The sequence below is a fragment of the Ammospiza nelsoni genome, chromosome 2 (assembly GCF_027579445.1).
Source record: "Ammospiza nelsoni isolate bAmmNel1 chromosome 2, bAmmNel1.pri, whole genome shotgun sequence".
Lineage (NCBI taxonomy): Eukaryota > Metazoa > Chordata > Aves > Passeriformes > Passerellidae > Ammospiza > Ammospiza nelsoni.
Window position 1 is genome coordinate 41397921 of NC_080634.1, and position 25676 is coordinate 41423596.

Consider the following 25676-nt stretch of genomic DNA (forward strand, 5'->3'; position numbering starts at 1 on the left):
TCCCTTTCAGCTTTATTTCTGTCCCCCAAGACCACATCTCTGTTCTCAAAAAGGGCTTGGGCTGGCTTAGGGTTTATGAAGGGTCAGACTTGTTCCACAGTTTTCTTTTTCCAAATAGTCTGTTGATCTGTCCATGGGGTTTTTCAGAGCCACACTTTTGTATAGCATTTGCTGTGAACATGGACACTCAGCGGGCTGGGCTCACATTTTCTTTCCATTGCAAGATCCCTCATTTGTTTCTTCCAGCTGCCAGGAATGTGAACACTACCTGTGGTCTGAAAGTGTTCTTCTAGGCTGTGCATCATTGCAGCAATAAAAACGTAATTAACTCTGCTGCTAGTGACCTGAGAGCCAGAGTGTGAGCCATCCAGTCCTCCCTTAGCTGTCAGTGCTGTGTTGCTAATAGGAAGGGGGAAAAAAAGAGTAAAAACTTGTTTCTGTCAGTGAAATAAGCAGCTATGACTCAATGCACACCAGGGACTGATCAGTTGAGTAAGAAGGTATCTTTTTCATTCTCTTCTTTTCTCTCCATAACCAGTGACACTTGGCCTCAAAATGAGTATCACAATAATGTTACATAGAGCCAAAGGCTTATCTTTGATGGTTTCCCCCAAAAACTTTAGAAGTTGGAAAAGAAATGGAAATTCAGACAAAACAGACATTCATTTTATTCTCGTGCTCCATTATTTTACCTACTTTTCTCCTCCTATGCTTCTGACAGATGTCAGTCTAACTAGAAGGGATAGAGCCACTCCTCCTTCCAGAGGTGATCGTATCATGTTCTGATAGAGACCTGCTGCCAAGGGCTGGGATTGATTTATGTTTCAGCTTCAAGATTCCTGTCAGCTTCGATCACAGGACTTTTCTAGCTGAAGGAATCAGTCAATAGTCCAAACCTTTCTCTGAAGGGACTTCAGTGCAGTCCAAACTGGGTGCTTAGGCAGCAGCAAGCAGTCTGTAGCTAACGCCTCTGTGGCAGTTCTCAGTTACATGAACCAATCATTCATCCACCCCTTCAAACTGTAGCTACTCAACATCAAACCTGGGATGACAACCACCAGCAGCTCTGGAGCAGATTCTCAAAATCCCCCATTTTTGACACTTGGCACTGAAGTCTTTGGAAAAGGTGGAGATGGCAGGTGCATGCTGACTGCTAAAATCAATTTACATGCATCTGACAGACAGCTGTCAAGTGAAGAGCTCTAGAATACCTGACCTCCAACTTGCCTAAGCAATTTCATGAAAAAAATGTACTGTCTGAGTTATCATTTTTGCAACCTTTTAACACACAACACCTCTCATGCGGTGCCCCTTCCATCATTAGCAGCTCTGCTGAGCTGAATCATGCAGGACTCATCCAGTGTATTGGTCATGTGCCTGAGTCACATGGAGGGAGGAGGCTCAAAGCAGTGACCCAGGTCACAGTGATGGCTCACAGCACCAGCTCAGGCCATGACACGGCCTCTGCCCAGGCTGCTGGAGGAGGCAAATCACTGGCCTTGGGGCAGTAAAACTCCCCAGGGTGTGCATCCCTATTGGCACAGCTTCCCTGGGGCTTGTTGTCTGTCCCAGACCCTCTGGCCCACTGCGCAGACATTACACATCCAATCCATTACAAATCCATCCAAGAAACTCTGCCAAGCATGGGCTCTTCTGAGATATGGCAGAGGCACCACAGTCCCTGAAATGGAGGTCTGCCTCCAGGAAGGCATGACACAGAAGTTCATGAGACTGGTGAGGGCTAAATCTGGGCATCTCTGTGACAGTGATGAGATGCTGCAGGTGCTGGGACCCAGTGGCCTGCATTGTTCCACTGAGGAGTCTGAGCAGCATTAGGTCCTAGACAGGCATTTGTCAGTTCCACTGCACAGCCTCAGAAGCTGCTAATCACTTCTGGAGATCTGGCTACCACCATGCATGCTGAGGGCTTGGGAAGACTACTTGCACTTTGCTGACATGGACACATATTAAGATGCCTTCAAATAATTCTGCTGCGTTAAGGAGAGGGTGATACAAGCAGGGAATGCCCCAAAGCTCCTTCAGGATGGCAGAAGGACTCCCAGGCTTGCCCACAGCAGGATGTTTCTCTTGCAGCAGACACCCCAGCATTGTGTCCAGTGGAGAATCACTGTATGCTGACAGGAGTCACTCTGATGGCAGCATTGCTACTGCTGAATGACAGAAACTAAGCTGATAATAGTGCTTGTCTGACAGCAGAGATGTATGCACCCCAGGGCTTTAGCCAGATCTGTGACCAGCAAGAAGGAGAGGGAATGGCAGCAACCACCCACTCCTGCAGCTGGGACTGCTGTGCTGGCCCATGTGGAATCGTGGGGCAGGCCACTGTGTATTTGGATTTCATCAGTGAGGATACACCTGGGTACATTTCTGAGTCATGGCTTTATGTCATGACACAACACATTTGGATCACCTATGTAAAGTTCTTGGGTTACAGCCACTAACAAGATGAACAAGAACAAATTCTCATCCTCCCTTTCTGGTTATAATAAGGGAAATACGCCTTTTCTTCAGTAGAAAGTGAAATTTCCCACTAGGAGGAGAGGTTTTGGGTATGAGTATTCCACATAGCTTTATTAGCTGTCAACTGTACAAGCTAATCAAACACACTTTCATAACAGAAATTATTTTTTAATTGCATGAAAATTATAAATTTGCATGATGAATGAGGAATCGTTGCAAAAGAGACAGAACATTCGAAACATCATTTTAGATCTCATCCTGCTCTAGCATCTTTTTTCTTGCACCTTCCATGAACCTAAGCTCTTTGATTTCCCACCAGACACATGGTCACTGGGCTGCAAATGGGACCTGGTGCAGCTCCAGCTGGCTGCCTGCCATCCACATCCATGGGAGCAGAACCTGTTCATGACCGTGTTTGAACACAAGAGATACACTATAGTATAATTAGGAAAGATTAACACATCACTCAATCCTACAGGGTCATATAATCATTTAGGACATGGGAATGGTGTCAGTTCCTGATTTAAGGGCCTCAGTTACAGATATGACAAGCTAGCTGTAAAGTAGCAGGAAAAAAGCCCACAGTGCAATCAATCTTTCTTTGGGAACCAAAGCTGCCAGTAGGTACCCAACAAAATGTCCACCAGGACATGTAAAATTCATGTCAGCCAGATCACACTGGGTCCAGTGCTTTGACTGTGTGGTTTCATTTCAGTTCTGTGTAAGAACACAGCCCAAAGCCCACTCCAATGGCTGCTACAGCAGCACTAAACTAAAGGCAAAAAAGGATTTTTCCCATATCCTGCAAGCAAGGTAAAGACCCTTTTTTCCCTCTCCAAAGACAATGTGGCCAGAGAAATTGTTATAAGAGCTCTACTTTTCTGGCAGATGTACCCTTGCTCCTTCAGATCTCCTAAACCCTGTTTTCAGCATAAGATCAGATGCCCAGGAGCCCACAGATTACTTCTGAGGGTCGAAAGGTAACTAAGGAAAACATGGTTTCTATTTGCTATACTGGGTCAGTGGATTTCCTTGAAATAATGTGGGCTCACCAGCTGCAAGAGGTTGCAGAGCAGTGTGCTGAGCAGCCTGACAGAAAGCTGTAAGAGAAAAGTATTTCAGTTTTTAAAATTTTATCCCCCCTGGGCAACATCTGCATCACCAGGCTAAATGTTTGCAAATATATCTCTTCAGGATGTTCCTCTGCCATGAAATAGGAGAACAGAAATTTCCCTCATTCCTTACATCCAGTCCATAGAAACTGCTGATGAATCATAAGCAAAGTGAGTGGTAAAGGAAAGAAGAGAAGAGAAGAGAAGAGAAGAGAAGAGAAGAGAAGAGAAGAGAAGAGAAGAGAAGAGAAGAGAAGAGAAGAGAAGAGAAGAGAAGAGAAGAGAAGAGAAGAGAAGAGAAGAGAAGAGAAGAGAAGAGAAGAGAAGAGAAGAGAATGTAACAGTCCACACTGGATCTGTTATGCATGAGTAATAAGGGCAGTTATGGAGAGAAAACTGTTTATCCCTTGCAATTACTAAGTGTAGCTTTCATCTTCATCACAAAACTTTGGTAATGAGATTATGCCATTTGGCTGTGAAAAACATCATTTTAGCTCCACAGTATCCTTTCCCCAAGGATTTCTGCAAACATTGCCTCAAACATCAAACATGCATATTTTAATGAACTGTGTTAGTCTGCCTTCTATTAAACTACAGTTCAAAACACTAGTGTTAATGAGTTTTCCCCATTTCTGATAAAATAAAAATAGCTAGGGAAAAAATTACTTTTTGCTGATGGGGGGGTTGAAATGAATTGTGTTTAACAAATCAAACAAAACTAGTTTTGTTTTTCTACATTCATTTTTACTGTGTAGCTTGGGGGATGAAGCTCAGTGCTGCCAACAGTGCAGCCTTCCTGGTTTTCCCCCGTAGGGACTGTCCAGTGTGCCCTGCTGTGCTGGGCTGCCTTTGTGTGCAGGTTGAACTCTACCCTGTCACAGCAGCCTGCAAAGTGCAAGTGAGTGAGTTTCGGTGGGATTACTTTGGATCCGCACCCAGGTATAAGTGGGAGCAACACCCAAGCTCTGGAAAGAGCAAGCAGCAGTTTGGGGAATATTTGCTGGCATTTGAGGGCAGGGACGCCAGGCAGATCTGTCAGCCTCACCTGGTGCCAGGCTTGCTGCATCTGCTGCCAAGGGTGGAGCTGCTCCTCCATCCTTACAAGCAGGCTGCACAAACGCACACGATCATTCCTGCTATCTGCTCTGAACGCTCACAGCAGCTCCCTCCATTGCTTTCATACTAGGATGAAGTCCCATGGGGAGCTGAGGCATCTCGTTTTTGGCAAAGAACCTCATTCCCATGAAAGTAAGCACAGTTTTTACACTGCTGTTTAATAACATGGCAACAATCTCATGCATTAAACTCATTTTCTTGCTGCCGTGATTTGGGAAATACACACTGCTGCAAAGCAAGCTTACAAAAAGTTGTTTGTCAAACTTGCCTTCTCCTCTGTGGCAATGGTTTAAAAAATACTCAAACATACTTCTGCCTGCACTATTTAGTGCTATTGCAGACTTCACACCTTTCTTCAATATACACTACACAATATCAACCAGCTTAGCTAGAGGGGAAAAATTTCTGAGAAGCAGAAGTGTGTGTGTATGCAAAGTTTTGTGCTGGCCAAAGCATACAGCCAGAACTGGAAAGAACTCACACAGATAAAGACAAATGGCAGGAGTCTAACTTGGGCTTAAAAGACTGTGCCCACTGACCCCAGGTTTGAGAGCAGTTTGAAAAGCAGCCTGTGAAATACCAGGCAGATGTGGTTGCATAGCCTATGCTGGCTGCACAGGTCTAAATTTCTTCTCCACCTTAGCTAGGGACCAAACTGGCAATGCTCCTTTCTGGTTGCTCAGAGGCCAGGACTGTGCTCACAGGCTGGCCCCATGGCTGAGCTCATGCCTCTCTGTTCACCTCCCTGATGGGCCATCCAGCTCACCTGCCTCAGCTCTCCAGAGCAGGGTAAGCCTCTTGGCACCTCCTGGGGGACAGAGTCACTCATTCCCTGCAGGTCCCTGTCTCTCCTACGACTGCTGAGGCAACGGGGATTATAAGCATCATATTTAAGTAAGTATAGTTCAGTGAGGCAGCTGGGAACCCGAGTGATTAGTAGGTAAAATTCTTCCTCCAAGCCTTTTATATCATATTCCTGAAATGCAGGAAATACCAGAGACCTTCATTTGTGCAGATGAAAAAGCACTGCATAACGGTTCTACAGCACCAAACCTTTCAGTCACCATCACAGTGTAGTGACAATTTTTAGTGATTTTTATATGTATGGAGTATAAAATTAACAAACATAATTTATTGCCCTCTCACACTGTAGCTGAATGTTTTACACAGAGGACCTATTCATCACTCTCTAACTAGTGCAAACAAACAGGCTTCCACAGTGTTGATTGATGGATATATTGGGTTTCTTTACTGCTGCTGCTGCTCATACTACTTTGAATTAATAACTTGGAGTTTACTTTGCACATTGTTATGTTATTTTTAAAGAGCATTTGGAACACCTAAAGCCTGATTCTTATTAACACTAAGTCCTCGTTACACCGAAGTGGTCTGAAGATGTAATTAAAGCTTTCTTCTATTAAAAATTCTTTCCTATGGTCATAATGATATAAAGGGGATCTCCACCTGAATTAGAATCAGAGACAAAAGTTTTGCTTAAAAACTTGAGATGGCAGGGAGGAGTAAATAGTTTTGTTGTCACTATTTCTACAGACCACCCTAGTGACCAACAGAAATCTTTTGAACATAATGCAAAAAGCAGACATTAGTATTATAGTGGCTTTACATACTCTCCTTGAAGAGGATCCTGCAATAATTCGTTTATAAATCTAATTTCCTTCATTGCAAGAAACATATGGAAGCAAGCAAGGCCTTGACACTATTGCTTTTGGCTTCTCCATGAAATGCCATTCCAGTTTGGATAAGGTATAAATGGCTGAAAATCACCATTTCCCTTCTGTTCCTTGTGCTCCTTAGGATATTTGTGTCACCCTGTGAAAGCAGTCATTAAGAACCTGAAGCAGTCATTAAGAATCCTGAAGACAGCAGCAGAAAGAGCACATATATCAGTGTGCACATACCTTTGAGGCTGCTGAGCTCTCCTAGAGCTGCCATCTTTGGAAAAATTTTCCAAGAGGTGCAGCTCCCAATCACATCGCTGTGCCTGCTCCACAGCTGAAAAGCCAACAGTACATCCACTTTCAGAGGGTCTGAATGGGGCCAAAATGGGCCAGGTCAACTTGAGACCAATCAAGGGAAAAAAAGAAAATACTGCCACAGTGAGGGTCTGTAGGTCAGGTGATTATAAACTTCTTTGGTGGAGACATGGCTAAGAGGGATTTCCCCCAGATCAGGCACCATTTCTGGCACACTTTGTATCAGTAATCTTTTCTGCTATGATCAAGCAGCCTTACTTCTGTGGCTCCAAACAGAACTCTGTGTGATAGTGATCACCCTCAGAGTCATCAAGAGATGTTCAAAGATGGACTATAGGAACAGAGCCACTATATGCTGGGACTGTATCCAATATATCTTCTAGATTCTGCCATGTAGGCATTTTGAGTGTGGCTTTGCCTCTGCATCACACTGTCTGACTGCCCTCTACAAATATTTCTTCTGAATTTGTCCAACTCCAGGTTTCAATCCATGCTGACTTTTGGGATCCACAATATTGTGTAGCAAAGATTCCTACAGGAAGCGCTCCCTGATATTAAGGATAAGATGCCTTCTCCTGCTTGTTTTGCTGCCTGATGATATCCATAGATGCCTACAACTTTCCTGCTGGGAGACAGTGATTATTTCTTCCCATTTTGTCTTCCCCAAGTCACTCATGATCTTTGGCCACATGTCCTCTTTCATACTCATTGTCTGAAAAGTCTCAGATTAATTGCAGGAAGATGTTTCTTCCCTGCCAGTGTTGCCTGAGATGGACCAGTGGGTTGTTTGGGATGCAAACACCTAGAAGTGCAGGATGTCTACATTTGTACATGTATGTTTGTATGCACACTTCCCACTTCTGCCACACTGACTCCTGCCCTTTACAGCACTGTTTGGAACAAAACTTGGGAGGGAATTTGAGGTGAGTACAGGCTTTGTTTCCTTCTCATTCACTACAGGACATTTTTTACAGGAACTCAGTAACACCCTGAACCGATGGCAAAAAAAAAAAGGCAGACCTGGGCCTGAACAAGGAATAAAAACCAGATTTCCTCCCAATATTTGAGAGAATTGGCTAGGTAATCAAAATATTTAAATGTACCTTTTATTTTAAACTGTTGCTTATGGAATATAGCAATTATGAATAATATTTTGATTAATATTTCAATAAAGACAGAGTTGCCATCTTCATCATCACACATGAAAATATATTTACTTTTGTGTAAACAGACATATATGAAGTAGTTGAGATGTAAATTCAGAAGCCTTGGTGTGAAATCTATTTTTGCTGCGCTCTACCTTTGAAATGTAGCTCTTACCTTGCATCCATTTGTCATTTGTGAAGTGCTAAGGTTCTACTGTAGTGTGCATGAGCTCATTTCCATCATAGATGAATATCAACAGATACAGCCTCCCTCAGCATAGAATGCAAACCTATGAATTTTTTAAATGGTTTAAGCCATACATATTTAAATATTAATGAAATTAAATTCTGACCACTTTGGCTGCTGAAACCTCTAAATCTTTAAAAGGAAGTTTCTTCAAAATATTTTGACATTTGTAGAAATCTTTGCCTGGCTGAAGTTTTAACAGGGGAGCACTTGGTCAAAACATTTTAATTTGAAAAATTTTTACAAAACCTGCAAAGTTAATGCTAATTCTGAATCCAACCCTATTTTGAAGACTAAAATTAAAGCCATACTTATGCATTTAAATTGATGGCCTGTTTTCACAAATACTGATCTACTTCATCTCTCCTCAACTCAGCCACCTTGTATGAAGACAACTTTTTAGAAGCCCCACATGTCTAGTAAATGCTTTCACTTCACCAGCTGTGTTAGAAAAAGTGTTGATCTCATCATCTCAATTTTTAACCTTTAAAGAACAGTTAATAGTTATTCACTTCACAGAAGCTTTATGGATGAATTAGTGTGTAGAAAACAATTAGCATATATTACATAATTTCATTACTTCTGCTATCACTACTATCTCTGTTTGTACTGATATTTGTGCATGAACTCAATTTAGTTTAGTTTTTGCTTGTAGCATTTGCATGGCTAAAACAACCCCAAATCTGGTCATTCTGTCTTTTTATTTTTTTTTTTGTTAAGTAACATTTACAGCATAATTCCAGCTTCTACATTGTTTTGTTGCCACAAAAATACCAGAGATGTAAGAAAAATTTGGGAAAAGCGCAATAATGACTATTCCAAATATTTACCATGGGGGACAGAGAGAGCAAAAGGCACCTTGGAAACATCATTTGAGAGGATATGGGGCAGCAGCCCTTTGTTTGCTTGTTGCCCTGAGAGTAATTCACTGTGTTGTCCAGATCCATAGGCTCAAATGCAAATATCAAGACAAAGTTATCTAATTAGCAGCCTCACAACTGCCTCTGGATTTTATGTTGCTTTTGTCAGGATTGGTTTTGTATAGTGGTCTCCTCGTTTGAAAGAACACAATGAAGGTGATTAAAATGATTTATTAACATTGTGCCCATTTGAGCAAGCAGTCCAAACATTTTTATATTCCCTGGTATCAAGCAGAGTGATCTTCACACAAATGTCCAAAGCTCTTCTAGCTTTTTTAATTTTTCCACAGCTTGACTTTAATTAATGTTTCATGTGCAAATTTATATACTGTTACTGTACCAACTGACTAGCTTTTGATTTTATTTGGATTCTTTTGGAAGAAGAGAGGGAAGATATCCTCACAGCAGACCGTATATTTAAATGAATAAATAAATGCCTGTAAGTCTATATGGTGTCCCATGGGACATCTACTCCTCTTCACTTGGAGGTGGTCTCCAGAGATCCCCACTTGGTTCCAACAAAGAAAGGGACAGATGAGGTGCCAGTCAGAGGACTAGTCTGTATCTTGTTGTGAAAGCAGAGGAGTAGAAAAGAATCCCATTATTAAACTGAGTGCCTGACCATGGCATATCTAACATTTATTTTAAATTTTATCTTAAAAGCAGAAAGATTTTTGGCCACCAGCACACTCCTCAGGAAAGCCAAACGATTGGGAATGTGCTGGTAATTTCCAGCCTGAGTTTACTTATGGCCAATATCAAAGGTGGTTACTAGGTGCACTGGTTGGAAAACTTGTCAGAAGAAAAACAGACGTGGGTATGTTAAAGCTATATGGTTTTTGGATGAACATTCTCTAGATCTGCATAAATAATTTGGCTATGGACACGTAAGTCCTACTTTGCAGCTTTAAAAATATCAGGCTTTAATAGAGAGATGAATGTTTGTACATCCAAAAGCCCAATTTCCTTAGTATTTTCAGATGGTGAGTCCAGGGCTCCAGGTAGCATTTCTGGAGGATTAAAAGCCTGGGGCCCTGGAGTTTGGCCCACCAAGAAGTGCTTCTGAAAAGGACGGGTGGCCTTGATAGAATTTCAAATACAAAACAAGATTTTGACAACACAGCTGTACTTAGCCCATGAACTAGCTTTCACGTTTACCAAGGAAGCCTGTAATTTGTGGACCAAGAGGTATTAACTTCTCTTAAAAATAAACTCAGCAGTGCAAGCCCTACATGAAGAAGAGAAGATGCCAAAGTCAAGGACTGTGGCACACTTGGGTCTCCTGCATAGACCCGTAGGATAGTGCTGCTGCTTTCTCACTGTGCTCAGCAGCCCACATGGCTGTGAGATATTTCTCGATGCTGTTTCAGCTCCCAAGAGCTGGGTGCTGAAGAGGAAGAAGGGCTGAAAAGGGACAGTCAGTGGGCTGGAAAAACAGATGAGAGCTGCAGGATTCACGGTAATGATAGGGCTGAGAGGAAGGCAGCAAAAGAGGACTTTGCATGCTCCTTGTGCCATGAGGCTGGCATGGCACAACAGGCCAAAACAGAAGAGAACCTTTGGCTTGTTTTTTAGGAAGCCCTTGCCAAAGATAAAAAAAGCCAGTTTGCATGCCTTTGCTAGGAATATGTTAGTGAAACAAGTGAGCTGGTCATGTAAACAACTTGTTTGACAGTAAGCAAACCAAGTGTCAAAAGCCAGGCAGAGTTCAACAGCTAAGCCTGGAAATGAGACACCCAGATTGTTCTGGATTTGCTCTGGTTCAGTTGATGCAGCAGATAAACAGTTAATGCCATTAGTGAACAAATGGCAGCGATCAAAAACCAACAGGAAAAGGCCACCACTTGCCATAATGCAAGCGAAACTATTGCTCTGAACGCCCTCCCTGCTGGGAGGTGGCAACACTAGATAAAAGCAAACGGAAAAAGAAATATTTTGGAAAAAACCTCCCCCTACCCCAAATAAATTTCTTCCTGCTGGAAATTTTTGAAGTCCAGCTATTACTGTTAAGCTGGGTTTGTTCACAGGAAAAACAGAGAATGATGGAGCTGGAGAAATTCTCAATTCTCAGCCTGTGAAATACTCATAAGACCCACTTTAGTGTTCGTGGATCCCATGCATAATGAGGCCCATGGAGTCTGCTGTAGGGAGAAAACAATGAAGAGAGACAGGTAGCATGCTTAGTATGTTGCAGAAAGGGTTAAAAGTGGTCAGTTCATCACTCTCCTGTGTGGTGCCTTGGAAGTTTTCACAACACCAGATGTGTGAAAAAAAAAAGAAGAAAGCAAGCCCAGTGAGTACCAGTAGACATCCTGGTGCCCTGGAAGCAGTTAAATTAACACCCAGCAGGGACAAATTTGCAGCTTTGGGAACAAGCTTAAAGTTAGTCTGTTTTCATTCCAGGAGTGAATTTGCAAGTGTATGACAGTGAAGTACAGCCTGGGAAGGAGCAGGCGGCTTTGGATTAAGGATGGATAGCCAGAATCTGCTCCCACCCTCCCTCCTCCCACTCTGTTTTGCACTTAGGCTGTGAAGCTCCCAATACTTCTGCTAATCCCTCTGTCTTCCCATGTCTTTTACCAGTTCCAGTAGGAAAGAAAAAAGTAATTATTTTTTTTTTCCCCCCCATTCTAGCTGAAACCAGACAAGACTGGAGTCACCCCAGCAAAACCTGCTTTAGCTGGGATTGCAGTTAACAGTCCTTCGGAGAAATCTAGTTCTGCAATGGATAAAGTTGGATGCTTTTCTAACTAGAACCAAAGCATTAAATCCTTTAGTAATTCATCACTCAGTTGGAGCCGGGCTGTGGCCCGGCTTGTAACCACTGCAAATTATAGAAAAGACTGGAAAAAGAAAAGTCTGTGAGAGTACATCTAAACCATCTTCACAGAATTACAGAAAGCCCTCACAGTCCCTCTCCCTCATACAAGTTACATAACAAATTGGATCCACAAAAATACCATCTTTCCTCATTTTCACACCTTGGTTATTGCAAATATTTTGGCATCAGTCAATCACAGGGAACTTTTCAACCAAGGTGGATTACACAGCTTCTTTTGAAGGCCTGAGAAGGCCAATCTCCCTCATTCCTCCTCATGTATATCTTTGGCAAGGTAGGAAGAAACTTCAAACCCTGAAACAGCCTTCTCAGAGAGGTGGTTCATGGCCCAAGCCTGTCAGTGTTACCAATCTTCCACTTCCCCATTGCAAAGACTGTAGGTTCTTGTCCCATGTCTATCAGTAGCTGCTATTCTGCTCCATTTTCTCCCACACTATTTCACTTGGATGTCTTGCCTTCCTCCACCTGCACCAAGACTCACTCTCAGCTTTCTCCTCCAGAGCTCCCAATCCTTCTCACTCATTCCCTCTCACCCAAGCCCAATTTGCACTCTGCATTACTGCCTTCCGGGCTTCTTCCCACCCTCAGACCCTCACTCTTTCTGTGCTTCACTCCTTCACCACCTGCTCTTACAGCTCTGTCCATCCCATCCAACTGCCCTACTCTGGATCCAGTCCCATCTGGCTGTTTCTTTCCCTTGCACTGAACTTTCTCCTCCGTGAGTCTCTCTGTCCTGTCCCTCCACACCCAGTCTCCCCTCTTGCAGCTGCTGTTCACCTTCCACTCCTTCTCCAGACACCCCCTTAGGTGAGGTTCCCCACCACCAGCCACCTGAGGTGAGGTTACCAGCTTGCTGCTGCTGGCAGAAGCAATTCCATCTCTGCTTCTGGCAATCCAATCTCTGCTTCTGCTTCCACCTGGGTGCTCCTGCCTCTTCCCTTGTACAGCTGTTGGCTTTGCCTGACTCCACAAGCCAAAGGAAACCTACATAGAGAGAAAAAGGATAGCTCTCTGCTGGCCTTGTGAGAGCTTGGACAAGTGCCAGAGGTGGTGCCAGAGTAAGAAGTGACACAAGGGTAGGGTGAGGAAGGACTTCTTGCCCCTTTCTGAAGATTCTAGTCTTTAGATCAGCTCTTCCATCCTGTGAAATCTCACATAAGAGAGTCCAAAGCCTCTGTGCTCCCCTTCTTTTGACATATTGCCACACAGCTCAGTGTGAGAAAGCAAGTTTCAGTCTGCACACGCCTTTCAGGCACAGCAGCAGAGCTGGGCTCACGGGTACTGAGAGTCTTCTGCAGAGAGGTTATTCCCACCACGTGTGCCTCTCTTGGGTACTCTGAGAGCGCCCTCCTCACTGGTTACATAGGAGGCTTAGGGGGTTCACATGAAATACAGATATCTGGTATGTAAGAGACGCATAAATATCCCTCCTTTTACTCAGTTCCTGTGCTTTCTACTGATTCACTGGGTCTGGTTCAACTCCAGAATCTGTCAGAGGATCTTTCTGCAATGGTAAGCATATCCAACAACTCCAGTGGATTGAATGTAACGGCTTTGAATGACATCTTCCTTCTTTATTTCTTTCTCCAAATACACAAGAATATATAAAATATACAGTAAGATTTCCTTCATCTCAAGGTTTGGCTGGCTTGCTTATTTAGATTATAAATTCTTCAGGGCAAAACCTGTCTCTTACACTGTATGTGTACATTACCAGAAACGCATGCAGCAAATGAAGCAGGCAGATGGTTCTGGAATAGTTCTGTTGGAGCATCTGGCTGATTTTCTGGAACAGCATCACATTCAAATGGTAAACTCACCCGTGAAAACTCACATTAAAGGAACATTATTAGGTCTGTTGCTGTCTTAACAACAGTCATCTGTGGCCTGGGGCAGGTCTCCACCATAAAAACACCAGCAGTAAAAGTAACTGAGTGGAGGAATAAATATTTGCCATTAAAATATTCCTTCATTTTGAACCCCTAGAGAGACAAATTACTGGGACTAAGCACTCTTGAGCACTTAGGGGAATTAAAATAATAGGAAGACTCTAGGGAGAACTGGGGTTTGTTAATTTTTTTTGTTCCTTGACTTCTTGAGGTATTCATAAATTGCCTGCAAACAAGTAAAAATTTACAGGAAAGGGTTTTTCACCATGCCAGCTCCAAATGGTTGTGGAATTATATTGTTTTTCCAGGCTGCCTTTCCAAAATCTCTGCAGGAAGTTGACTCAGGGCTTGACTCTGGCCTCAGATGCATGCACAGCAATAGCAGGAATCCTCACTTCAGCCAGGTAAGAAGCCCTGGTGAACACTATAACTTTATGGACAAGTTCACGGATCAAGATAGGCTAACTAGCTCCCTAGCAGAGAATCAGACCTGAAGCATCCTTGGCCCCTTTTCTTCTGGTCAGCATGCCATCTTCACAGTTCCTTATCTCAGACTTGTCCTGTTACGCTTCCTTTCCAGTTAATCTAATAAGCCCAAACTCACGTCCTGTTTTTGATGATGATTCCTCACTTTACGCTACCACCCCAGGCCTGTAAAATCTAATCTCAGCCACCAGCACTGTGCATCTTCTTAGTTGCCATTTGTTCCTTGCAGCCATCTTCATCTACTGTGTACACACTCAGTACCTTGGCTGTGCCTCTGCTTTCCTTCTCCAGCCCAAGCCTTCCAGGTGGTGGTGGAGTATAATCAGAGGGCTGAAGCAGCTAACAACCTTACTGTACCCTCTGTTTCCAACAGCAGGTTTTCCCCCCACACCCAAGACAACTGACTGAGTTATGAAGGGTGTCTTGGATCACTGCAGTTCTCAAACCAACATCTTAAGACCTGCAGGTAGGGAAAAGTTCATACCTATCAAGTTCTTTCCATAATAGCCATCTTATCTTTGATCTTATAGAAGTCAGATCAATGTTATCCCTTTGAAGCACGTGACATTTTTAGTCTGAGTTTATACAGTTCTTCACAGAATTACATTTTGCCCTCTCAGTGGACCTCCCAGGCATTTTGACAATGCTAATAGATAATGAATGAGACTTAAGTGTGTTGACTTTAGCAAAGAACTCATCCAGGGAAGCTCAATGATGTTTTTCATTGGTAACTTTGTGGAAGTACCTTCAAAAATCAGCTCAACAGAGACGTCAGGAACTGTCTCATCTACCTCCCAAATCCCCCAACCAAGAAGCCTTTGACCATGGATAATAACCTACTACTCTTCCAGTGTAAATGCTTTATGCAAAGAGTTCAAGAAACCTTATGGAACTTGGGGTGTCTCTGAGACATTGAATCACCATATCCTCAGGGACTGACTGTCCACAGTGGGACCGCGTATGTATTTTGTTCAGCAAACTGAGCATGAATGATATAAGGCACCATCAAGAAAACTGTCCATAATGACAACACAGGAACTTACAACATTTTCTCTCTGGTTTCATGCTCATAAATCAGCTATGACCCTGCGATTGATGGTGGTCATTGGGACATACTCAAGTTTTTATCCAGAATATGACCAAAATGGAGATATCAAGAAAAGCTGTCATCCAAATATTAGTTTTATAGAGAGCTTTGAGAGAAAGGTCGCATTGTTATTTTCTTACACTATGGAACAGTTTCTATTATTACAGATTCCCAAAGCCAGGAATTGTTGTCATTTATGATCTAAGTAAAATTCAAGTCCCGGTTTGTACCCATTACCAAAAGCTACTCTAGGTTTTCTCCCTTCATTTCACAAACATTTGTAAAATACTTCCTTCACACTTGAAAAGAGAGAAGTTGCCTCACCAAAATGTGTTCTTCTTTTCTTCCATAGTGGCAAACACAGAGGTTTAGGAAAATACTCTTTTAATAAAGAAGACACATTTTCTTTGAGAAATTTCAGGGGCTAAATTAGATATGTGAGTTACTCACTCAGCAGTGAATGGTAATAAGAGTTTTTTATAACTAATGTCAAAAAAGACATTAGTTCTTTTGGTCCTGGTGCTTCTTTCTCAAATAGCATTCTATCTGAAAGTTTAACACGTGCTTTTTATTGAATCCACATGGTGCCCATGCTTTAAAAAAAAAACAACAAAAAGGTAGAAGGTCATATCCTGCTTCTAACTATGCTGCTGTAAGTTCAGTTATACTCTCCTGAAAATAAATGAAATTTCTCTGGGCTTACACTGGAGAAAATGAGAGGAGAATCTATTTCAGGATCTCTGCATGCAGAGCTGCCAGGTTAGTTGAAATACCACCTCTGTCCCTCGGAGATATTTCAGATGATGAATGCATATTAAGCTGTAGGCATTGGAAGGACTGGTGTAATGGAGTGGTTTGCAAGGGGGCAGTCACATCAGCACCTGGAGCTCTTCTGTGGTGGCACATCCCTTGGTGCAGTGCTGATCAGTAATCCTACAGGGAAAACATGCTAGGAGCTGGTACTGGAGAAGGGACTGCTCAGTATTCAGTAGGAAAGAAGACTGGTTGGACATAAAAGGAGCCTGTTAAGTTCCAGTGAAGAAAATGATTTAAGGTGTGCTCCAATTAGGACAAGTAAGGGCAAATACCACCACCACCCCTTAAACTGTGACTAATCACAATTCTTGGATTATTGAAAAAGAGTCTAGAGATGTGCAAAAGGAGAAGGTGATCCCATCCTCAAAGCAATTCTTAAAGAACAAGGACTAAAAAGGCCCTGAGGTTTCCACAAGCAAACACTATTGTGGGTTGTATTTACACTGATGTATCCAGAGCCTTAAAAATATGGACTACTGGTTGTTCATGTAAAGTGGAGGCTGAAGCTCTCACGATCCCTTGTGTTATCCTTGCCTCCAAAGCCAAGACTAAATAGGACACATGCCCACATGTAGCAGATGAAGTGGCCTTGCTCTCTTAGGGCTCCTGTTCTCATGAGCTCAGCCTTCTATTCTCCCCTCCCTTGAGCAAATGAAGTTGAATGAAAACAATTGGAGAAAAATTCAACTTGAAATCCTTGAGTTTAATTTGGCTTTAGGTCAAAACCAGAAGGGGACGAATTATATTTTATTTAGTAGATACAAGCTTTTTTTGTTGTTGTGGTTTTTTTTTTTTTTTTTGGTTTTTTTTGTTTCGCTTTTATTTTTTTACTTCTTCAAGGAAAAGTAATAGATCTTATTCAACAAATAAAATAGCTAATTGAAAACTTGGAAAATGTGTGAGGCATTTCTTGGACTAGTTAAAAACATCAAGTCTCCAGTTCAAAAATCTTCAGTCTTACTTGAGAAGCATCTCTCATTGACTGGACTACATTCCTTCAAAAGGGTAAAGTTAGACTTTTACCCAGGCCCAGTTACAGATTTTCAGCTGAGGCTCTGTAGAAGTATCACAAACCTGATTAAACTTGTATAGAATTTGGAGCTTCTAAGTACTTCCTAAACAAAGGGAATGTTGAGTTTCTATGAGTTTTTTCATTACTATGTGTATGTTGCATTCAGATAGACAATAGAAAGGAATCTTTCCCAGAACAATGGAGAATAAAAGAGAGAGGCAAACAAGCCCTTCATTCAGATCAACCTTCCAGGAAACCAAGATGATTTCCATCATTTTTATGACTTTTCCCTAGAGGCAAAAGACATCTAATTAGCAAATCCCTCTGTAAGTTTGTTCCAATTGACACAAAGGGAATGTGACAAGCAGAGAAATTATAAGCCTTACATTTCCAGTTAACTAGTTTGGACTGATAAAACCAAGCTCAGATGGGTTTTGGGGATCTTAAAGCTTGGGGAGCAAATAATCCAGAGGGTGAGTTAGTTCTGCTAAAAATGTGAACTTACAGAGTTGCAGTCAGTGATTTCTGATGGCAGTGTCACAGCAGCCCTTTGTGAATGTGCCCTCACACTACCAGCTACAAAGCACTGCAGTGAGTTGTGACATGGTCCTGTAATGATCTGAGGAGGAGCTGAATGATACCAAGCAGAATCAAATCTTGATTCCTCAAGCAGAAATAGAGCATAGGTAAAATAAATATTAATCATGAAGTTAATTAGTAAATGCTGGTAATTAATCATGCATTACTTTTAATGATGTGTAGAAACACTCAGAGGTGGGAGATGATCCTTCAGGAAAGCAGGCTGTGCAGCCTAAATGAGGTAATGACCCCATTGCTAAAATCAGCACAGTCGACCCACAAGGTCGCTTTGACCTTTGTTGTCTTTACTGGAAGATAATACTAGCAGTGTCTCCTCCCCCTTAATTTAATATCTGAATTTATGTGGCAAGCTGTCCAAGGGGTTAGTGGGCTCTTGCAGCAGTGCAGGCAGGTGCTAAAGGGTCCACAGGACTCATAAATACTGCAAGGTAAATGGTTACATTCAAACCTTTTAAAAACTCTGTAATTCATGGACCAATTATATTTCTAAGTATTGTTCCAGCAACCACAAAATACTTTAATTGAGAGAGACATAATTGATATTCTCAGCTTCATCAGCACTTTGGAACAACTGCTAGGGATCGCTAAAAAAAAAGCCAGTTATCTCTCTAGAGCATAGAAAAAACAGCATCTTTACTGCAAAGGCCCTGTAATCTGTGTCTAAAAATCTTCCAAGCTTCTCAGCTGTGCTGTGGGTCAGGTAGCCACATCTTGCAGAAACAGCTGTGGGAAGTGGTCAGATGACATGAAACATTGGAAAATTAGTTGGCAGAAAGAAATCTGCAATGATAGGCAAAACCCCTTCCTTGGTGTAATATCTAAAGTTACAATAAGAGTTAGGACAAGTTTCCTAAACCAAAGATCTTGTGGCCACACAAGAAATCCTGGTGAGAAATCCTGCTACACTCATGGTAAAGCTTGCAAGTACTACTGGGGCTGAGGTGCCCAGTCCCATCTTGTTGGCTGGCCTCCCTAAGCAGCAGCCCAAGAGGGCACAGAGCAAGCAGTTAACATCACTTCAAGCAGAGCTGCTCTCATGTTTTTGTGCCTCACCAGAATGTGACCTTGCAAATTTTTTTCAGAAAAACAGTAGTGTTTGCAGAAGTCTTGCCTGTCTCCCCTGTGTTGACAGATTGCTGGAAGATTCAGGATGGCTGAAGGAAGGAACTGTTAACATTCATCTGTCTGCCAGTCTATTAGGAGAATGGGGAAATGCACCTAAGAAGAGAGCACACAGCAGCTCAAGAGGAAGAACAGCTTGCAGATGCCTCCCATAAAACAGCAAAACTGTGCTTGCATCCTGCAAATGCTCATTTCTCACACCTGCACATAGGTTTCACCTGGTACCTCTTGCTAATGGACTTGTTGGAGTAAGTCATAGTTGCTCAGGAAATTTAAAAGAGTTAAAAGGAGAAAGGTGTGCAGGCATACAACTGTATTTACTCTTTTTAAAGCATCAGCCTGTTCATCCAGTTTGGTGAAGAAACTCCACCTTAGAAGGATTCGTTCACAGTGCTACTTTCTGTGAGTCCATGGAAAACAAGCTTTCATTTTTAAGCAGCTTCTTATAGCTTTTTTCCCATCTCCACACCTATACTGCAATTCCATATCTTCAAATACACTGAGATGAAATCCCACCTAAACTACTCAGAGTTGCCTAAACATTCCAAGGTCAAATATGTTTTACTTGTTTTGCACCTGGTTTCCAGACTCTGGGGTCCAGCAAGTTTGCACATTCTCACTTTGATTGGCAGGTCTGAAACTTGGGATCTGAGACCTGGGTGCACAGGGACTTGGCATAGCACAACTAAGCTAAAACAGCAGATCTTGTCAGGGTACTGTCTCATGATAACACAGTGGGAGCTGGCTACATGGAATATAGTTGTAGACATATCTGTGGCAACCTTCTCCTTCATCTCTCAGCATGTATTTTATCCACGGAATATTCCCAGAAGTGTGATGGGTGTTTAGAAAGCTCACAGATAAATCTTAGTTTTTCTTTGCCAAAGCGATAGCAAATGTGCAAACAGTATTTTCTGTCATATCAGTCAAAAGATATCTAAAAACAGAATTTCCTAACCCTGCCTCCATGAGAAAAATGATGGCATAAAAATTAACATTGTAAAACACATTATCTAAGATAACATAGAAATTCATTAAAATTCTGACTTTCAAAAGAGCCTAAATTTTTGTAAGCTAGAAAACTTAGATGGGAGTCCAAAATACACTTGCATCTGCCCTACTATCTCACCTTTCTGACAAGAATCTACATAATATATAGCAGTGACATATTCACTCCATTGCATGAAGAGAAAAGTGTTATGAGCATGTGCTTCTTGAAATTCTTCTAAATGTGCATCCATGAATGCACAACACCGGAATGGGTTCTAAACGTGCCATCACCAGCTCTGCAGAAGTGCATGCTAAGAGGATCATTAAGTGCCACTAGGACACATCTCCTGCAGGAATGAGGCCAGGAAAAGCCTTTTTATTACTTGGACCAGAACAATTCTGTAACAAAGAAGGAGCAATTTGTCTTACCTGTCTGTGCTGCTGAGAGACTGGATACTGCAAACCTGAGATTTGCTGGCTTTGCTGCATTTTCTGAAGCATCATTTTTTGCTGCATTGCTAAGGTTACATTAGGTGGCCTCTGGAGAGACTGGTTTGGGAGAGGCTGAGCAGTTTGTGGCTGTGGCTGTTGTTGCTGCTGTTGCTGTGGCTGCTGCACAGGAGCTGAACCCTGTGCCTGCTGGGTGTAGTGCAGAAGGGCAGGCTTGTTTTGGGAACCCAAAACCGAAGGCATCTGCTGGTTTGTTTGCTCTGAGTTAAAGTGAAACAAAGGCTTTGTGTTGCCATGATGCTGCTCTAGAGGTGGCTGGGCACTGTTGATAAAGTTTCTGTTGAGGTCCTGAGGCTTCTGTTGCATGATTATGTCCATGGGATTGCTCTGGGAAGTGGTTGGTTTATAAACATAGTTGTTCATCCCTTTTGTCTGGTTTCCATTCACTGGCACCCCAAGCATTGCTGAGCTTTGTGGGCTGAACTGCTGCTGGCGAAAAGAGGGACTGGGGATTTTCTCTTGCACAAAGGGTCCAGGGGAAGGTCCTGATGGAGACAGAGTGGACCAGTTGGCTGTCTGGTTCTGCTGCTGCTGTTGCTGCTGAATCAAGGCATGCTGCTGCCGGTTGGCTGCGATCTGTTTGAGCTGCTGTGCATGAGACACCTCACCTTGCCAGTTAGGCAATGGCCGAGTGGACGCAGAAGAAACCTGTGACACCTGTGTTTGAGGCACCGAGGGGATGGGTGAAGAGGCAGACATGGCAGTGGGAGCCATCGTGAAGGCTGGACCTGTAGAAGAAGGCCTCATCTGTGGGGAGCCCACAGGAGCCTGATTCATGCCTGCTGCATACTCACTTTTTATCACCATCTTATCCATCTGCAGAGATCTCGCAGGGCCCCTCTGGCTCTGCTGCCCAAGGTCAATGTTGAATGGCTCATCTTGTTTTATCGTGGCATTTATCATATTCTCTAGCTCAACATCACTCATTGGTGGCACCGATATGTTAGTCAGTTCATTAAACAGTTCCTGAAGCTCAAGATCCATCATTTGGTCCCATGAGTCTTCCCCATATCTGTTAGGGAACATGTTCTCATGGGATGTCTGGCCATCTAAGTGTTTGCTGCAGGACATTGTTTCTCCTGGTTCTTTCTTTACCTCTTTCAAAGTCATATTAAACATGTCATTCCCACTAGCATGGGTATTGTTTGCAAGGCTGCTGGCCTTTCTTTGTGATCCTTGCCCCACAGTCATAGTTCCTGACATTGACTGGCTTTGGCAATTGTTAACATGTTGACCACCTTGTCCCACTGGGATATTGTCACCCACTCTTATCCTCTTAATGTCAAGGAAAGAGTTCTCTGAAACACCATTGGGCCTTTTGTTGACAGGTGACAGATTTACCACCAACTTTCTCTTCAAGGAGCCTTGAAGCTGAAAGAAACAGAGACAAAAAAAAAATCATTAGATGAATACCAAAGAAATAATTTAATTGCTTGAAAGGCAACAGGCAGATAAGCATTGCTTAGTTCAGAAAGGTCCTCTGGGCTTTTTTTGGTCAATGAAGCTGTGCAGAACTGTAGGCAAATAGGCTTTAAGTGGTGACTCTCCCTGCCACCACAGCATTTTTCGAGCACTGCTGCCTCCTGTTCATCACAGACCCCCTTCCCCTTCACAGGTGTGACATGGGAGGGAGGTAGCCAGAGCTGTAGTTGGTAAAGCCCCTTTGCTCCAGATCTACTCCAATCTAGCTGTGCCAGACAGATCTAAAGACAAATTTTAGACAGCAGAGACAAATGCAGTCATGAAATCTGCCCTTGTGCCTACACGGTGGTGCAGTTTTCATTTTCCCAATTTTGGTATAGGATCCAAAAAATATTTTTGACCCCTGTAGAGTCCAAAAGTCCTTGAACACATTACAATAGCACACACAAGATCAAGGCACCCTTAGCTTATGTAGGTTTATACTGGCCAGAGATGTTTTAATATCTAAAATGTTAGATATTAACCTGTTGAAAACTGAGAATGAGTTCACTAAAGCCATGTCCAGTTATGTCAGCCAAGGGTCTGGCCCATGATGTAGTTACTGCCAGATTATTTCCCAAAGATGTACATTAATACATTCAGCCCTTGTTGTTTATGTTCTGAAACATCTCTTATAAAACATACAGTCCACTCAACACTGCCCTGAGAATTGTAACTCTGTTTTCTTTTCCTTGACTATTTACAGCGATACTTCCATTTGCTTGCCAGCCCTGTGGGCCTACTGAAGGAAAAGAGGTTCATGGCTCTGTCTGCCTGATCTACTCATCTGCTGTGGCTGTGCACACAAATTCCCACCCCATGCACAGAAAACAGAGATGTCAGTCCCATGAGCTGAAAAGCCTGGACTTGGTACATATGCCCTCAAGTAAGATGCAGATGCCCTCAAGAAGAGTTGCTTTGCACACAGTTCATAAAAGAACAGATCACTTTTTAAAACAAGGGCAGCTGTCCTATATTTAGCCCTGTACATTTAATCTTAGAAGTCTTTTCCAACCTTAATGATTCTATAATTCCATAGAATCATTACCAAAGGGGCACACAGCGAGGAGTGTGCACATGCAGCCCTTGCAGAGCCAGCACACACAGTCCCTGTTTCAGCCAGGAAAATAAGCAGTGAAACACAGCTCACCTTCTGCCTTTCTGCACTTGGGCAGAAGTGCAATGGCCCCAGAGGCATCAAGACAACGCCATCTGAGAAATACCTGTGTGTGCCAGTGAGAAAATAATAAATAATGCCTGTACACACTGTGATACCTTGGGAAGCTACAAAGGGCAGAGAGAATTGAGAACTCTAATTCTCCAGTTAAGTGAGGAAGAATGATTTATGAGATCCTCCATTCATGTTATTTGCATCATGCTGTTTCATGTACAGAAGTCCATGGGCATGTAATACTCTACTGTGGCCTCTATGCCCTTCAGTTTCAGGCTTACCTATAGGTAAAAGCTCTTCTCAGTTAACTCCAGATGTGAAAAAATTTATTCTGAATATAATTTAATTGCTTGAAAAGAGTTTAACTGAGAAATACATATTTCCTCCAAACCCGCTTTTCCATTCCACTCTTCCATTGCGTCATCCGGTCACTGAGTTTAGCCCTTAAAAATAAAGTTTGTAATTTCTCCCTCTGACACTGAAAATCCAATTTCATATTTCAAGTTAACCTTCCAGCATAGCTTTGAAATCATAGATTCATGTTTTCATAAGGATAAACATGTTGATGCCTACTCATATAAGTCTACAGACTGTGTGCATGCAAGAGTAATTAATTGTCACTAGATGTCCCTCACTGGGGAGGGGTTTTGGTGGTCACTGCGAAGAGCACAGACTGTCTTGGATTAGTATGTTCCTTCTGACACATGAGTCACTGTACTTTCCTTTGGTACAAAAAAAGGTAAGTTGCACTTCCTTTTACTATCATCTTTGCTGTCAGTGTGTCTATTAGAAACCATGCTCGTACACTCAAATTCATCTTCCTGGGAAATGGGGAAGTCCACAGGTCATTAGAATACATGACTTGGCAGCACATTTTGCTTTCAGATGTGTTGCTGACAGAAAGGCCGAACAGAGTACATCCCCTGCATATGTATATGTTTCATGTGGTTAATATGGCTTTCTGAGTTAATTTGGGTTTGCTTGACATTTTGAAGCAGACGGAGCTGTTTAAAAAACTCCACATTTTCAGGGCACCTGCACCAAGCTTTCTGACACATGTGAAAATGCAGGTGTTACATTGTGCTGCATGTAGTATCTGCTTTTCACTGCATTTGAAGTAGCTTCTAGCAGATAGCAGGGTGAGGTGGGTGAGCTGGGAAGGGGTTTGCCACACACAAGTCAGCAGCAGAGCCAGGCAGAGCACCATGATCTCCAGACACATCCCTTAACCAAGCACCCCTCCCTTAGCATGGCCTGGAGGACTCCTGGTTTCATGACATCTGCCCACCAAAAAAGGGACTGTACATTTCTAAAGAATAACAAGAACAACTTATTACATCTCCCCAAAACCTTGCACACATAACCCTTGGAATGCTGACAACACCATCAGTCAATAGATGTCCACACCTTAAAGCAGAAATGAGAGCAAGTCAGGCTGCAAAGGTGCAGGGAACTCAGGGGACTTCACTGAGGCTGCCACAAAGGTCCTGATTTCACATCCCCCATGAGTTCAGGATATGGAGGGAGAGGGCATGGGAAGATGTGAGCAGCCCACAGGGATGAAGCCCCCTCTACCTCCTTGCACTGAGCTGTTACCAATTATATGTCGGGGGGGCTTCAGGGGACTAGTCTGTGTTTGTTCAGGAAGATGAGCAGTGTCCATCACAAGCCTCTCTGAATGCTGCCTTTTGCAGGGCACTGCTGCCCCAGCATTATGCCTCTTTTGTTAAGAAGGAAAAGGACTAGGGTTCCATCACCGAAATCTTTGCATTTTTCTAGCAATCACATTTTTTGATTACTGACTAAAAGTCAGTTCTCAAACCCTTTTTACCCAAGCAAAGCACAGACTTTTCAGAAGGAAATAAAAAACAACCAACTTGCCAGATTTCAGGCTCCATCTCTTTCAATTTGCAAGCTAGGATTGATTTGGGTCAGTAAACATAAAGCAAAAGTTCCTATAACATACCCAGGCACATTCCTCAGATCAAAGAGGCTTGTGGTTACACATCTCAAGCTGCTTGAACTGTGTAATACTGAAAGGCTCTGTGATGGGAAACAAGTGACATGACAGTAAGTGGGAGAGGAGGAAGCCCTCCATGCCAAGCCCCATCCCACAGGTAGGTGGGCAGCGCTGGATGAACCATCACGGAGCACAGGCATTTCCTGGCAGCATGTGTTACTGTGGGACCTTTTGCTGAGCAGGCTCTGGTGAGTCAGCGTGAGGTCACGCATTTACAGCAAGGCATAGCTGGGTGATTGATCTTCTGAAGTCAGAACTGAGATAATTTCTATGAGACAGCCCAGTGCTGTTCCTGAACAAAATGCTTGGGGACAGCAGAGGGCAAACTCTAGAGATGACTTGATCTAAACGACCCGGTGTGATACCATGTCCTGTGCAGAGGGACATATATAATATTTATAAGTTTTATATTTAAAACTTATTCAGAGTCTTAAAGGAATTTAAGAGAGGCAGCTTTTTCTCTAATGCTCTCTGACACCAGGCCAAATCAGTAGGAAATCCACTGAACTAATAATTAGGGCTCATCAAATCCTGGTATCAAAAAACTTCTCTTTCGCAAAAACAGAAAGGGCTTTTGCTTAACCTTTCTTTTAGTTGAATTTTTTTACTAAATATAAAACTAGAGGATTTTGCTGATTTTTTGTTGGCTCATTTTATT

The 25676-nt window shown here is 42.7% G+C and overlaps 1 protein-coding gene across 1 annotated transcript in view; it reads right to left on the bottom strand.

Annotated features, from left to right (window-relative positions):
• The window catches only part of MAML2 (mastermind like transcriptional coactivator 2), a 210441-nt gene that overhangs the window by 43203 nt on the left and 141562 nt on the right, over positions 1-25676 (bottom strand). Inside the window, exon 2 of the mRNA XM_059466871.1 lies at positions 20286-21737. Coding sequence (XP_059322854.1) covers positions 20286-21737 — 1452 coding nt within the window. The remainder of the gene's footprint in view (positions 1-20285; positions 21738-25676) is intronic.